This window comes from Hermetia illucens, chromosome 1 (genome assembly GCF_905115235.1).
Source record: "Hermetia illucens chromosome 1, iHerIll2.2.curated.20191125, whole genome shotgun sequence".
NCBI lineage: Eukaryota > Metazoa > Arthropoda > Insecta > Diptera > Stratiomyidae > Hermetia > Hermetia illucens.
In genome coordinates, this window is record NC_051849.1 from 107,833,591 (window position 1) to 107,850,987 (window position 17,397).

The 17,397-nt window shown below is 41.9% G+C and overlaps 1 protein-coding gene across 1 annotated transcript; it reads left to right on the forward strand.

The window, feature by feature from the left end:
* Positions 1-815: 815 nt before the first annotated feature.
* Positions 816-16,985, forward strand: LOC119646373 (xanthine dehydrogenase 2-like). The gene is given in 5 exon segments (XM_038046809.1): positions 816-949; positions 16,090-16,278; positions 16,280-16,568; positions 16,630-16,737; positions 16,792-16,985. Coding segments are annotated over 5 exon segments (747 nt in total). The 5' UTR covers positions 816-862; the 3' UTR covers positions 16,866-16,985.
* The last annotated feature ends 412 nt before the right edge of the window (positions 16,986-17,397 follow it).

Here is a 17,397-nt window from a genome sequence, read left to right on the forward strand (position 1 = left end):
AGATGGGCTGCTTTTGTATTCCGCCACTCAATGGATGGATTTAGTTCAGGCCAGTATCACCAATGCTTTAAACATCCCAGATAATCGAATTGAAGTTGAGGTTCGGCGTTTGGGTGGAAGTTTTGGTTGTAAAATTTCGCGTTCTAATCACGTTGCAGTGGCTTGCGCATTAGCTAGTTGGCTATCAAACCGACCTGTTCGATTTGTCCAGAGTATTGAAAGTAATATGAGAACATCTGGTAAGAGGATTGCATGTATTAGCAATTACACCCTTTCTGTGGACGAGCAAGGGAGGATACAGTCTTATACACTCAATTTTTACGAAGACAGTGGGGTTACAAAAAATGAAAGTCCCGTGGAGGGCTACACTATTCCGGCTGTCCCTAATTGCTATCAAAGAACTGCTTCATGGATAATCAGTGGGAATGATGTACTCACAGATGCGCCATCTCATTCATGGTGTCGGGCTCCTGGAACACTAGAGGGAATATCAATGACCGAAAATGTAATGGAACATGTTGCATGGGCCGTGAAAATGGATCCAGTTGATGTCCGTTTGAATAATATTCCTGAGGCAAGCGACGTGAAGGGCTTACTGGTAGATTTCATTAAGGATGCAGACTATCGACTTCGTCGGAAAGATATAGATATTTTCAATGCGGAGAATCGTTGGAGGAAGCGCGGAATTGGAGTATCTCTTATGAGGTTTCCTATTTCATATGAAATGCAAATGTCGGCTGCAGTGGCGATTTATCACTACGATGGAACAGTTCTGATTTCCCACGGAGGAGTAGAGATGGGGCAAGGAATCAACACAAAAGCCGCACAAGTTGCTGCTTACACATTTGAAATTCCGTTACAAATGGTGTCGGTTAGTGCTTCCAATACATTTAGTGGCGCCAACAGCATATTCACTGGCGGGAGCATAGGAAGTGAAACAGTTTGCTTTGTAAGTATATATATAAATAGTGGACTCCCCCTCTCCCCTTTTCATTGTATGTCGGTTTGATTCAAAAAATTCGAGTGAAAAGTTTTTCTCAACCATCATTTGTACTCATGAACGAAAAACATCACAATTTGAAAATATTTAATGTAACACTTCCCTTTAGCGCTAGTTTATTGCAATGTTATACTCTTTGTACATATATACATAAGTTATTTAATGCAGTAACTCTTATAGAGAGTTTTCTTCGATTACCTTCTGTATATAGAAGGAAGTTCGGAAAACCCATAGTTGTGAGGATAGAGAATCGGGCGGTAGTTAGGGATGCTCGCCATTTGCTTTGCTATCGCATATATATATAGAGGTGTAGAGGCGATTGCATCGATCTGTGCGGAAGATATCAGACAAAAGGCAACCGATATTGTGCATGTACTTTGAAGGTGATTGGCATTGCTGAGTTGAACGGTGCTCAATTAATCGAGGGCCAAAAGGCTATATACAAATCGAGTTTCTAGACCGAACGGAAATATAATGCAAATGGCGCGTGTCATGATGACGCTTGGATAGTTTTTTGTAAATATTTCCTTATCCCATGCATCACATACACAACACCAACACCACAAGAAAATCCCTTAGTTAGAACTTAATTGAGCTCAATGGTTTTGTCTTGTTTTACAATCTGGGAAATTAACACGTTTGTTGTTGTCACTTTTTATTCGATAGCGGTGATTTTCAGGGAGAGGTTTTAACATGCCTACGACCTACGACCATTTTGGCGTCATCTTTTTGTTTTTTTTTTTAAGTTACAAACAAGTCGGGAAACCGGAAGCTGGACGCTTCAGGTACGAAAGGTTTTGTGCATTTCTTAGTACGTAGCACGTAATATATGCATATACAATATTATGTGAGAATATCCACTTTCGGATGATATTGACATTTATAGCCTTGAATTTGCAAAGAAGCGACAACTTTGACGTATTATAACTTTGTTAGCAATAGTGCGATTTCCACCAAACTTGGTAACATCATGCTCTATGTTACACCCTATTGTTGCGAAATTTCGTGGTCCTAGCATGAACTTAAGGGGGGTTTTGCAGCGAATTACTAAAAATTATAGTAATATACTATTATTAACTTCATTTGTGCAGATATCAGTGTGGAAGGTATTTCGGAGCCCAGGCACCATATAGTGGCAGCCTCTTGATTTTTTTCAGATTTTTCGGTTGGGTAGTTTCTGAGAATGGCCCCCGTAAAGGAATGGTCACTTTCAACCCCCCGCACTCCCCACGTTTCCAATAAATGTCAAAACTAAGACCGTTTTCGAAAAGTACTAACTAAGACCTTTAATTTGATACCCCACATGACTATATTTGATGAAAAAAAAAATTACACCCCCCTTTTGCATGTATGGGGACCCCCCCCTTAAATTCGACGTAAGAGGATGTAACTCACTGTATGCGTGAGCGTTCACAGTTCCCACCTTTTTACCAAATTTGGTGTCAATCGCTGTAACCGTTTCCGAGAAAAATGCGTGTGACGGACAGACAGACAGACAGACAGACAGACAGACAGACAGACGGTAAACCGATTTTAATAAGGTTTTGTGTTTACACAAAACCTTAAAAAAGTATTTGGTGTTGGGGGTCGCCAGTTTCAATTTAGGAAATTATTAGGAATTCAGAAAAATTATTAGGAATTCAGAAAAATCCAACCGTATACAATATCCCACCACGTCGCGCCAGCAAATATTGTTTAAACCGCACCGAGAATAGCCTTCGGATCGAAGTAAAATACTCATTCGTCACTGGGATTGGTAACTTAAACTACGAGCTACCACCGGAGGAAGCTGGGGATATCTATAGATTTTTTCGCAGATTTTGTGAAGCGTGCGCCGAAACTTCCACACATGTTCTGGAACAGTGTCCGCCACTTGTGTAAGTAGGTTGGGGCACCTACAAAAGAGTCATCCCGTGTGAAGGCTGTTTTTTTCGCTTTTTTTAGAAATTTTCTGTCAAGAACTGCATAAAGGTACAAATGCGATTTTTTCCATATATTTATTAATATCTTGAGCACGCGTAGTAATTTTTCCAGCCCGATAGCATAGTTCATTATTGAAATACAGAGCAACTTATACATTCATCTCCAAAAAATGTGTTTTTCTGCTACCATGCTAGATGGCGCTGTGACCGTTTTAAAGAAACAATATAACGGCATTGCAACGTGGAGACACAGTCCGCAAACTAGGATTATTAAAAAATATTCAAAGCTAAATTTTTGGTTCCTTGTTAAACTTTTTTGTCTGCATTTTGGCGTTTTTTCAAGGCTTCTTTAATGAATAAAAAAAAACTACTGAATGAATTATCCTAGTTTGCTAACCTTTGAAAAATGTTCTGAAGACGTCCTGAAAACTTCAAAGAATTTCGTTGGATAAATTTTAGGCTATGGTGGCAGCAGATTTTCAGTTTCGAGAAAAACGTCTTTAAAAAGTACAATGTGATTTTTAACCACAAAATCTTAATTGACCATTAATCTACTACACCTAGTCCATAAACCTTAATGGAGGGGTCGCACCATTCGAATCTGTTCCGACAGTCGGGCGGCATTATCGGCACTGGATGGCAACAACATATCAAGCCAGTTGGTGTGGAGTTGTCATCAGGTGCTGCTGAAACTTGGCCGACTGAACGAAACATTCCTAATGTGGGTGCCGGGGCACTCTAACATCGCCGGTAATGAGGGGGCTGATAGACTGGCTCGCCGAGGGATCTGGATCCACAATGGCGGGCCCCGAACCAGCTCTTGGAATCCGACCATCTACTGTCAAGTCTACTCTGAAAGGTGAAATTGCAAGGATTCACGCAACCGAGTGGAGAAATTTGGACTCTTGCCGGCAAGCGAAAATCCTTGTGAAGGAGCCTAGGGCCACTAGAGCGGCATTTTTGTTGTCCCTTAAGAAGTAGGGACATGAAAACCCTAGTAGGGCTTTTGACGGGACACTACCCCTTAAACTACCATATGGAAAAGATTGGGGTAGTGGTTTCGGCTGTGTGCAGCCAATGTGAGGAGGAGGAGGAAACTGCCCTGCACTTTTTATGCAGCTGCCCGGCATCCTCAGATCTCAGACGAAGACACCTTGGCAAGGTTTTCTTCAATGAAGAATCTGCACACTCTCTGCCTCTTGAGAATGTTCTCAGATTCGCTAAAGCCTACGAACACCGTAGGCGGGAAGCCATTGAATAGGCAACTTACGGGGATAGTACAATGGGCCTAATAATGGCCTGAGTGCTCGGAGCTGCGGCTCCCCCCCATTTAACTAAACTAACTAAACTAACTAACCATAAACCTTAGGTTTTTTGAAGAAACACAACTACATCCTTGGCTTTAATTTTTTTTGATGATTTTAGCGAAGCCATTCGAACGTTATTAGGAACGATAAATATGCACCTTACAGCGATCGACATAAACCTGGCATGTGGCATTTTACTTGTTTAACACTGTAATTTCCGAACGACTCCCAATATCCAAAAATCACTTTGCCATATTCTACACTATATCTTGATGCGAAAAAATCGATTCCGCGGATTCGACACACGGGATGACCCCCTTAATATTAGATGGGAGTAATCTAATTCTGTTGGCGAACTGGTTGTCGAGTATTGTTATAAACATTGAAATGTTCATTGATCGCTGCTTCAATGGTTTAATTAAATTATTTTGCGGCAGTATAAGGGAATAGAGATCGCATTGCAGAGCTTTTAGGAAGGAGAAAGGTAGGTGTAGGTATGTAGGTTACCCGCATAAAGTGGTTGGTTGATGTAGAGGGGATGATGTAGAGAGTAGGAAAGAGCTAATAGATGTAAAGATTTTAGGGTAATGGGTAAAAGAAACCTACTTCCCCGCATTATCGATCCATTGATAATATAATAGTTACCTTTTGGGGTTTGCTTAGGATCAAGTTAATTGTAATTTTCCAACTACGGGTGATGGCATAGTGTTAATTTTCTTTCGTAACTTTTGATTATGGCACTTCATTCTAATTTTAACGTACTTACTTGCAGTCACGGCCAATGAACAAGTTGAGAAAGTTGAATTATATCGGTTTTTGACCAACATTTTTGTCCAAATTTAAGAACCGACAACGCGAATTATTTCGCACATTAGCTGAAGACAGATACTAAATTTTTTTTCAGGGACGTTTTTATAATCATCAGCTTTGCCATTCCACCGGAGTGAGAAATGCTAAATTTCTTGTTGGTTTTTAAGATTTTGTGTCAAACCAAACCTTATTAAAATCGATTTAATGCCTGTCTTGTGGTTTGTTGGTTTACATGCAGCGAGTGGCGCCATTTTGTGTTGAGTCTCAAAGGGGTTTCCCATACATGCGAAAGGAGGTGTAATTTTATTTATCACAGAATGTGGGGTATGAAATGAAAGGGCTCGATTAGCACTTTTCGAAACTGATCTTATTTTTGACATTAGGCAGTGAGGGCTCAAAATGTGTGCCCCAAAAATTGAAACAGGTCTCGTTTTCAGAACCTATCCAAACCGAAAAAGGTGAAAAAAATCACAGTGATGCATCTCTATAAAATCTAGGCCTTGAAATGCATACCGTTCTAATATCTCCAAAGTTAATAATAGTATATCACCATATATTTCCCCGAAAAATTCCCCTAAGTTTATCCTAGAAGTACAAAATTTGGCATCAGCATAGGAATAATATAGGACATAACTGTATTTGAACACAATCCAACTATTGCATTTCATGTAAATTTATTGCATTCTAGGCCGTGATGTCATCATCATATGTAAGGCCCCTGGAGATACTTTTGTTTTTTTTTTTTTAGTTATTTGAATATCACCATAAATTACTGGTGAGGTCTGTGTATACGTACTTGCTAATGAAATTTGTTACTGAGATTGACACCAAATTTTGTGGATAGGTGGGAACTGTGAACATTCGTGCATACAGTGAGTTACATCCTTTTACGTTGGATTTAAGGGGTACCCCATACATGCAAAAGGGGTGTGTAATTTTTTTCCAAATATAGTCATGTGGGGTATCAAATGAAAAGTCTTAGTTAGTACTTTTCGAAAACGGTCTTAGTTTTGACATTTATTGGAAACGTGGGGAGTGCGGGGGGTTGAAAGTGACCATTCCTTTACGGGGGCCATTCTCAGAAACTACCCAACCGAAAAATCTGAAAAAAATCAAGAGGCTGCCACTATATGGTGCCTGGGCTCCGAAATACCTTCCACACTGATATCTGCACAAATGAAGTTAATAATAGTATATTACTATAATTTTTAGTAATTCGCTGCAAAACCCCCCTTAAATTCAAACTAGGACCACGAAATTTCGCAACAATATAGGGCGTAACATAGAGCATGATGTTACCAAGTTTGGTGGAAATCGCACTATTGCTAACAAAGTTATAATACGTCAAAGTTCTCGCTTCTTTGCAAATTCAAGGCTATAAATGTCAATATCATCCGAAAGTAGATATTCTCACATAATATTGTATATGCATATATTACGTGCTACGTACTAAGAAATGCACAAAACCTTTCGTACCTGAAGCGTCCAGCTTCCGGTTTCCCGACTTGTTTTTTGTTTTTTTTTTGTTTTTTAAGGTTTTGTGTAAACGCAAAACCTTATTAAAATCGGTTTACCGTCTGTCTGTCTGTCTGTCTGTCTGTCTGTCTGTCTGTCTGTCCGTCTGTCTGTCTGTCTGTCTGTCTGTCTGTCTGTCTGTCCGTCACACGCATTTTTCTCGGAGACGGTTATAGCGATTGACACCAAATTTGGTAGAAAGATGGGAACTGTGAACGCTCGCACACACAGTGAGTTACATCCTTTTACGTTGAATTTAAGGGGGGGGTCCCCATACATGCAAAAGGGGGGTGTAAAATTTTTTTTCATCAAATATAGTCATGTGGGGTATCAAATTAAAGGTCTCGATTAGTACTTTTCGAAGCCGGTCTTAGTTTTAACATTTCTTGGAAACGTGGGGAGTGCGGGGGGTTGAAAGTGATCATTTCTTTAAGGGGGCTATTCTCAGAAACTACCAAACCGAAAAATCTGAAAAAAAATCAGGAGGCTGCCACTATATGGTGCCTTGGCTCCGAAATACCTTTCATACCGATATCTGTTCAAAGAAAGTTAATAATAGTATATTACTATAATTTTTTGTAGTTGGCTGGAAACCCCCCTTAAATTCATCCTAGCGGCACGAAATTCTGCAGTGATGTAGGCTATAATGTAGAGCATGATCATACCAAGTTTCATGGAAATCGCACTATTACTAACAAATTTATAATACGTCGAAGTTGTTGCTTCTTTGAAAATTGAAGACTATGAATGTCAATATCACCCGAAAGTGGACATATGCATATATTACGTGCTACGTACTAAGAAATACACAAAACCTTTCGTACCTGAAGCGTCCAGCTTCCGGTTTCCCGACTTGTTTGTTTTTAGTTATTTGAATATCACCATAAATTACTGGTGAGGTCTGTGTATACGTACTTGCTAATGAAATTTGTTACTGAGATTGACACCAAATTTTGTAGAGAGGTGGGAACTGTGAACATTCGTGCATACAGTGAGTTACATCCTTTTACGTTGGATTTAAGGGGTACCCCATACATGCAAAAGGGGTGTGTAATTTTTTTCCAAATATAGTCATGTGGGGTATCAAATGAAAAGTCTCAATTAGTACTTTCCGAAGCCGGTATTAGTTTTAACATTTGTTGGAGAGGTGGGGAGTGCGGGGTATCGGAAGTCATCATTTATTTAATGGGCCCATTCTCAGAAACTGCCCAACCGAAAAATCTGACAAAAATTAAGTGGGTGCCACTATATGGTGCGTAGGCCCCAAATATCTTCCAATACCGATATCTGTTCAAATAAAGTTAATAATAGTATATTACTATAATTTTCAGAAATTGGGAGCATAACCCCTTTAAGTTCGTCCTAGCACCACGAAAGCCATGTAGGCTATAATATAGAGCATGATCCTACTAAGTTTCGTGGAAACCGCACTATTACTAACAAAGTTATAATAGGTCAAAGTTTTCATTTGTTTGCTAATTCAAGACTTTGAATGCTTACGTCACCCGATAGTGAATATTCTCACATAATATATGCGTGCTACGTACTAATGGGATAAATGCAGTGGGCAAATGTCTTTATAAAAAAAATACACAAAACTTTTCATACCTGAAGAGTCCAGCTTCTGGTTTCCAGAATTTTCATCTCTGGATTCTCCTCTTGTCCCCATTTAAGTGCTAAACATTTCAGAAAAACGTTTAACCTTTGTGATCTCACGAAATCCACTTTATCCACCAAACTAATCCTCAACGTGTGAAATGGTTTGACTATTTGATAATCTTAAGCGGAGTGGGTAAGAATTTGATAGCTGCTTTTTAAGGTTTTGTGTAAACACAAAACCTTATTAAAATCGGTTTACTGTCTGTCTGTCTGTCTGTCCGTCTGTCTGTCTTTTTTTTTTTTTTTTTTTTTGAGGAGGTGGAAATCTTCAAAAAGACACTGGTCTGGACACACCAGCGTGTGGGATTTTTACCCACTAAAACCACCCCCGACTCCCTCCCTGCCCCGCGGAACCACCATAAGGTATTACATCACGGGGCGGAGTCAGCTCACTCTAGCTTTGTCACCTTTCTTCTATACGCGGCGCACGTGACCGCGTTTTTCTCCTCTCCTCTGCTTTTCGCAGTTTATTTTGGATAGATGCAATCATGGAGTTTACCGCATCCCAATTCTCCTGATGTGCTAGCATTTTCGGCACCAGACTTTCTGGTACCAGCACCTCCCCTAGAGTCTCCTCTAGATTCCTCCTTTCTTCCACAAATCTCGGACAGTGGAAGAACACATGCTCTGGGTCCTCTGGGACTCCATTGCAATTTGGACAATCGGGTGAGGTCTCCAATTTAAACCTGTGAAGGTATTGGAGATATCCTCCGTGCCCCGTGAGAAACTGGGTGAGATTATAATTAATCTCACCGTGTCGTCTCTCCAACCACTCCTTGATGGCAGGAATGAGCCTGTGCGTCCACCGGCCCTTTCCCGAGCGTTCCCACCGCTCTTGCCATCTATTTATGGATCTCTCCCTTTCCGTCTTCCTCGTCCGCGATGAGGAAGAGGTTGGCTTTGCATTGTATATGTTCGCCATCTCATCTGCCAAGATGTCAATCGGCATCATTCCGGAGATGACGAATGCTGCATCATCTGAGACAGTCCTGAAGGCAGAGCATACCCTCAGGGCTGTCCTCCTGTAGACTGAACTCAGTTTGGTAGCGTTCCCTGACATCCACAACGCCTCCCTCCAAACTGGGGTTGCATAGAGCATGATCGAGGTCACCACCCTGGCTATAAGTAACCTGGAGGTATGCCGTGGCCCTCCAATGTTCGGCATCATCCTTGCCAGGGCCATACTTGCAGTGGATGATTTATCGCAAACATACCGCACATGTTGCTTATAGCTAAGCTTCCTGTCTATCACCACTCCCAAGTATTTGATGGCCGGCTTGGAAGTGATGATATGATTCCCGATTCTAATACAGGCGTAATTTCTCTTCCGGCGCTTAGTGATGAGGACCGCTTCCGTTTTTTCCTCCGCAAGTGTCAGACCAGAGCTCTTTAGCCAACTTTTAACAGCACCGATTGCCTCACTTGAGTATAACTCAGCATCTTCGAGATGCTTTCCGACAACAACCAGCGCTATGTCGTCAGCGTAACCCACCACTGTGGCTTCCCCCGGAAGGGGAAGATTAAATACATCGTTGTACATGATGTTCCACAGTAGTGGGCCCAATACGGAGCCCTGCGGGACACCCGCGGAAACAACGTACTCCTGCAGTCCGTCATCGGTGTCATACCAGAGCCTCCTTTCAGTTAAATAACTATCGACGATAGCAGCGAGATAGGCGGGAATACCAACCTTCGCTAAAGATTTCCGTATTAGATTCCAATTGGCCGAATTAAATGCATTTTTCACATCCAAGGTTACTACCACGCAATATTTGCTGGTACTACCCTTTCCGTGAATTGCATCTTCGGCCAAGCCAGTAACCAATTTGATGGCATCAATGGTTGATCTGGCTTTACGGAACCCATACTGCCGATCCGAAAGGCCGCCTTGGCTCTCAACAACCGGGAGTAATCTATTATAGATTACCCGCTCTAGCATTTTCCCCACCGTGTCCAGGAGACATATGGGTCGATATGAGGATGGTTCACCTGGAGGTTTACCTGGTTTAGGCAGAAGTACCAACTTTTGCCGCTTCCATGCCACTGGAAATATCCCCTCGGACATGCACGCTTCGAACAACTCAGCGAACATGTCCGGTCTGGATTTCACGGCAAGCTTAAGGGCCTTATTCGGTACTCCGTCCAGGCCCGGCGCTTTGTTGTCTCCTATTCTACCGCAGATATCCAACAGCTCGTCTCTGGTGACTGGTGGAATTGCCGCCATATTTAGAGATGGTTGGAATGTCTCGGTGCTCTCCTCTTGCTGGGGGAATAACCCCTGGATGATTTTTAGCAAGAGGGTGGGGCACGTGATCTGCGGAGATGAACGGCCTCTGAATCGTCCCATCACGATTCTGTAGGCATTCCCCCACGGGTTTATGTTCGCTTCTGAGCAGAGCTCCTTAAAGCACTCCCTCTTGCTTCGCTGGATGGCGAGCTTGAGGTTTTTGCGGGCTGCCTTATAGGCGAGCTCTTTTTGTCCCTGTTCGACTCTACCTATCGCCCTTTGAGCCACTCTTCTGGCTCGGTGGCAGGCTGATCGAAGGCCGGTCAGTTCATCATTCCACCAGTAGTTTGGTCTTCTACTGGGGAATGAACACCTTCTAGGCATGGACGCGTCACACGCTTTGGCAATGCAGTGAGCCAGATGGACAGCTCTTTCCGTAGAGGTGCCTGCTTTATCAGGCTGATCTAACCACACCTCTATGAAGGTCTCCTCATCCAAAGATTTTGCAGACCAGCCTGAAATCTTTTTCGGTTTCGGGCATGATAGCTCTTTGGTCTGTGGCTCGACACATGTCTCAAAGAAGATTGCCTGGTGATCGCTGTGGGTGTAGCGTTCACTGACGCACCAGGACATACCATGCGCCAGCGAAGGGCTGACAAAGGTCAGGTCTACAACCGAGCCTGACCCCCCTTTCTGGAAGGTGTTTACAGCACCTTCGTTGGCCAAAACCATGTCCATCTGCGCAAAAGCTTCTAATAAACTGCGCCCCCTAGCATTTGATTCCCTACTACCCCACTCTAGGGCCCAAGCATTGAAATCACCAGCAATCACCTTTGGACTACGTCCCCTCGCGTCGAGAACAAGATTATCAAGCATTTGCTCGAATTCAGGCAGTGTCAAACTTGGCGGGGCGTAGCAGCTGTATACATATACACCACTTATTTTCGCCCACACGAAGCCACTACCTACTTGACTTGCAGTACATTGTATGGCCTGTCGACCGCAAGCCCATATCGCCGCTCCACCAGTCGAATCTTTGACCCATATGCCACCGTGACGGTGTCTATACGGTTCGCTTATGATGGCGATTTCCATCTCAGATTCGAACGTGGCCTGCTCAAGTAAATCCTGAGCGACCCTGCAATGATTGAGGTTTATTTGGATAAACCTCATTTTCTCATTGCAGTGAGCGCCTTCCTAAATTCTGGACATTTACCACTTCCGGCAATGTGCCGGTTATCCTGTCCCTCTTTTACTTCGCACAATAGGCATTTGGGGTCCCTATTGCACTCTCTGGCAATATGACCTTTCTCCCCACACCTTCTGCATCGATCGGATCGATCAATGCTGCTGGTGCATGCCTTCGCGAAGTGCCCAAACATAAGGCATTTAAAGCACCTCTTCAGTGAAATTTGTTCCCTTAAACGGCAGACAACCCATCCAATTCGAACCCTTCCGGCAGCCAACAACATCTGTGCTGCCTCCGCTGGTACTCGTATTGTGGCTGTTTGAGTACCACCATAGGCTTTTCGCAGGCCCACAACTGACTCCTCGGTGAGTTCTTTCAACTTAAATTGCTCCTTCAGAGCAGTACAAATTTCTTCTTTCGATGTTACTTCGTCGAGATCCTTACAATGTATACAGATCTCATGTTTTTGGGCACGCACTGCGGCATTCTCCCCAAGTGAGTTTTTCACTTGAGTGCGAAAGTCATCAGTTTTGCTCACGCTGGATCTTTTCAGCTCGAACATGAGATCCCCTTTCTGAGTTCTTCGGATTCGGTTTACATTTCCGCTTAGATCTTTTAGGTCGGGATCCGCTTTGACCTTTTTGAGTATCTCCGCGTAGGATAGATTGCCCTTACTGGAGATAACAATTACATCTGGACGAGTTCGCACTTTTGCTTTTCGTTCCGCTTTTTTGTTGGTAACTTTAGTCCATCCATCGTTTTCGCTGGTCTTGGGCTTCGCAACGCTGGTCGAGTTTCCTAGATTTGCTGTACGGTTTCCTCCTTCTGGCCTGTTGGTGTTGGTTTTTAGGATGTCCTGTCCGCCTTTTTTTCTCTTAGGCGCCTGCTGATTATTTACAGGATCCCCCTCTTTTTCACGTACTCGCTTATTTCGCTGGAATTCGATGGTAGTACGGTTAGGCGTCACTTGGGTCGCTTGTGATACTGTTGGCACAGCGGGGTTCGGCGTGTCCTTATTATTCTTTTCCTCCTGTGATCTATTGTAGAGCACTCTAATAGCCCTCACCATATTCTTTATGGCTTGGTGCACGTTGTGCTTGTCCTTGATAAACTCGGACAGCTCAACTATTTTTGCCCCAAGCTGGGTGAAGGGCAATTCCTCCAGATCGGGACTCTGTTCTCTATAAGTCCCGGCAGGGTTACCCCTTTTGCACGGTCCTTCACTTTTGGCGTTTATTGACCTTGCCTGTACCTTGTCCTTCATCGTCTTTGGCATTGGTGGAGATCTCAAAGTTGATGAGCTTCTTTTGAATGGGTCTCTTCCTTGTTCCTGGAGCACCTCCTGCTGTCGAGCATCTTGAACATATGCGGTGGGTGTTGTCACGGTTTTTATCGTCCAAGGATCTGCCTTCAGTTCATCTTTGTTTGGTCTTGTTATTGGTGTTCTCGGTAAGGTCGTACTTCGCTTGAATACTTCCTTCTCCAGATCCAAATCACTTGTAGCATTATATGCCACGGTGGCCAAGTTGTCCACCACCGAGGCACTGCGGTCGAGGGATATCGACGACCGGGAGCCCGCTTGCTCACTCCCAAAAGCCGCCGGTACTGGGGTTCCGAGCCCCTGCACCGTAAGTTTCCTCCTTCTCTCGTCTTCCATGGTGGTTTTATGTTCTGGGTATCCTTCCCATAGCCATTTTGGTCCGCGCACCAGAGATGAGCAAACACTAGCCCATGCACAGTCAGAAAAGAAAAGTGCATGAACACATATTTACACATCAATAGGTATGCCCCTATCCGCCAGCTGGGGTCGCGCCTGATGGGAGATCTGGCCACTCCTCACACTCCGTCTGTCTGTCTGTCTGTCTGTCTGTCTGTCTGTCTGTCTGTCCGTCACACGCATTTTTCTCGGAGACGGTTATAGCGATTGACACCAAATTTGGTGGAAAGCTGGGAACTGTGAACGCTCACGCATACAGTGAATTACATCCTTTTACAACGAATTTAAGGGGGGGTCCCCATACATGCAAAAGGAGGGTGTAAATTTTTTTTTCATCAAATATAGTCATGTGGGGTATCAAATTAAAGGTCTCGGCCAGTACTTTCCGAAGCTTAGTTTTTACATTTGTTGGAAAGGTGGGGAGTGCGGGTGGTTGAAAGTGACCATTCCTTTACGGGGGCCATTCTCAGAAACTACCCAACCGAAAAATCTGAAAAAAATTGAGAGGCTGCCACTATATAGTGCCTGGGCTCCGAAATACCTTCCACACTGATACCTGCATAAATAAAGTTAATAATAGTATATCACTATAATTTTTAGTAATTCGCTGCAGAACCCCCCTTAAATTCATGCCAGGACCACGAAATTTCGCAACAATATAGGGTATAATATAGAGCATGATCTTACCAAGTTTGGTGGAAATCGCACTATTACTAACAAAGTTATAATACGTCAAAGTTGTCGCTTCTTCGCAAATTCAAGACTATAAATGTCAATATCATCCGAAAGTGGATATTCCCACATAATATATGCATATATTACGTGCTGCGTACTAAGAAATACACAAAACCTTTCGTACCTGAAGCGTCCAGCTTCCGGTTTCCCGACTTGTTCTTTTTCTTCTTTAATCTTTGCTTGGTTTAGAAACGGAAATTCAAATATTGGTTTTCAGCTGAAAGAATTTTGAAGAAATTTTCCAATAGTTTACAGGTACCAGTAGCAGGCAGCAGTCTTATGTACGCATAGGATTCTGTTATAGCGTATTTCAGACTGTTGGTTACCATATTGTATTGATATTTTCGGATATTTTAGAATGCGGTAAATTCACAAGAAAAGGATAAATTTGACACTACAATTCTGCTAATAGTAGTAGAATTAGTATCAAAATTGTTGCTACTATGTGCTTTCTTGTGAACTCGTTTTATAATTGAGTAAAAAAAGAGAATTGAAGTAGGGTTTTCACTTCACTTTATCTGAGCAGATATCGGAATGGGGTTTATTTTAAGGCCTAGATTTTGTGTAATTTTTTTCAAATTTTGCGTTGGGCAAGTTCTGAGACCGAGACCGGTTTCACTTTTTGAGCCACACTTTTTGATTCCTCACTCTCCTGCGTTTCACTCAATATTAAAAATAACATCATTTTCGAAAAGTACTAATTGAACCCCATCATTTGATACCACATTACCATTCTGTTTCAAACAAAACCTTCAAAACAATACTTTATTCTGAATAAAATTTGGGTGGTACCATGAAAATATGTGATTATGTTATCATAAAATGTCATAAGTATCACGATACTAAATCTAAAGCATAATTAGATGATGAGAAGAATAATTAATAAATGTAATGGAAATATTAAGAACGTAGAGACTAACAGATGCAGTACTCAAACAAGTCGGGATACCAGAAGCCTCGCGCTTCGGGTAGAAAGGTTTTGCGTTCATCTTATGTAAGAAATTCGCTGTGCACGATTTTCGATTCCTACATAGCTAAAAATACAAAATATTCCGTCATGTGTTGCCAAACCCCAAGATACACATATCTACATACATACAAATCAACGACATAAATACTACGTTCACCTTTGAATAAACAACAATGTTCTATTACCACATGACGATGGATGCATATATGTGCGCATCTAAATTGATGTAACGCATCTTCACGCATTTTCCACTTTATTCTATGCAAAAAAGCAAGCAACTCAAATTAAAAACCGGTGGTAACCAGAGCACACATGTCTATTATATTGATTACTACCGGCAAGCTTTATTAGCATATACATATACATAAACATGTCAACCTGGAGTAATTGAAATGAAACTAACTAAAAAAGTCAAAAAAGGAAAACTAAAATGTTCCCTCGAGCCCGCCGTTCATATAAGTTTATATGACTATGACGTCATACTTGTCTTGGATGCCATAATTTACATGAAATACGAAAATTTGACATCCTATAACTGTGATTGCCTGCAAATTTTATGTGATTATGTCTTATATTATCACCTATGCTGCCGTAGAATTTTGTACCCCTGGAGAGAACTTCGGGTAAATTTTAAAATCTGGTAATATACTATTATTAACTTTATTTTTGCAGATATCGGAATGAGATTTGAGGCCTAGATTTTTTACAGATTTTTTGGTTGGGTAGGTTCGGAGAACGAGACCTGTTTCACTTCGTGGGGCACACATTTTGAGGCCTATCTCCCTTTGTCTCACCCAATATCAGAAGAAAGATCACTTTCAAAAAGTACTAATTGAGGTATGGGGCCCTCCTTAAAATTCACAACAAAATGGCGCACATATTTTCACCTAAATTTCGTACCAATCGGTTCTGAGTAAATTGGGAGTGACAGACAGACATTGAATCGATTTTCATAAAAAGTAGTAAATGGGTGACTTGCACTTGTATAACTCCAGCTAAATTCGAAATTCTAGGTATTAACCTAAATATGTTTTTAAGGGTGTTCAAAAGGCATGCAATGAATTACTCACTAGGATGAAACCCGTTCGAGATAAAATGGGAAGTCCTACTTGGCTTCAACTAGTGCAGAGATGTTACGAAGAGCATGTCAACCTGTTTTCACAACAAATCCACCATGCTGGAGATTTGGAACCATACGATACATGGGGCATGTCCTGCACCGAAATCGGAGGTAGATATTCTCACTGGTAAATGGCAAATAACACGGGTAGATATATTAGAAGATACTGGTGAAAGTTTAAGTCCACTCATTGATGTGGGACAGATTGAGGGTGGCTTCGTTCAAGGGTTGGGCTACTGGCTGATGGAAAAGCTTGTATACGATCGTCAAACAGGTGAACTGACGACGTTTAATTCATGGGAATACCATGTTCCTGGCGCTAAAGACATCCCTATCGACTTTCGTGTCAAGCTTTTTCAAAAGAGGCCGAATAGAGGAGGATTTTTAGGTTCAAAAAGTAAGTACTATTTTCACTTATAATTGAATGAACTCGAAATGAATATAGTGAAAATTTTTAGCAACTGGTGAACTGGGTATTTGTCTGTCAATTTCTGCACTATTTGCCTTAAGGCATGCATTAAACTCAGCGAGAAAAGATGTTGGCATCGACGAATGGTATCATCTCGGTAATGAAGTATTTTATTTTGTTGTGTGTTTTTCTCATCCAACTTTATTTACAGGAGCCCCTACTACAATTGAAGATATTGTGTTGGCTGCTGGACATACAAAGAGAGATTTCAAATTAAATATTTAATTCGAGCTATCACTCCCGTATTAGGCTTGAAATTAAATACGAATTAAATACGAGTTTCAATGTAATGGGAAAGTGTTATTCATGCCAGAAAATGTTATGGTACTGTAGCCAGGCTCGCGTTTAATTTTTTTTATTCAACTCGTTTCATTTATATTATTTATTGTTGTATTAATTGTCACAATTTGTAATGCTTTCTATGGTTTTGATGAAAAGATTGGTTTAATTTTTCTTATTTCGATTTGCATTTGTAAGCTAATGGTGATGATTCCATGACACCATTATAGTTAAAAAAAACTCCACGATTGGTATCAGACAGGACTCCTTAGAAAATAACACAGGTTGCAAGGATAACCGCTTTTTGCATCTCTATGTGGCAGTCCAGCAACAAGATCGAGCGTTTCCAACGCTTTATGTAAATTTCGCCGGACTAATCCCGTCGCCACTGGGACCACTGGGACTACTTCGATCTTTTGTAGTCCCCAAGTCTGCTTCATATCGTCCGCCAAAGGGCCGTAGTTCCGGATTTTTACTT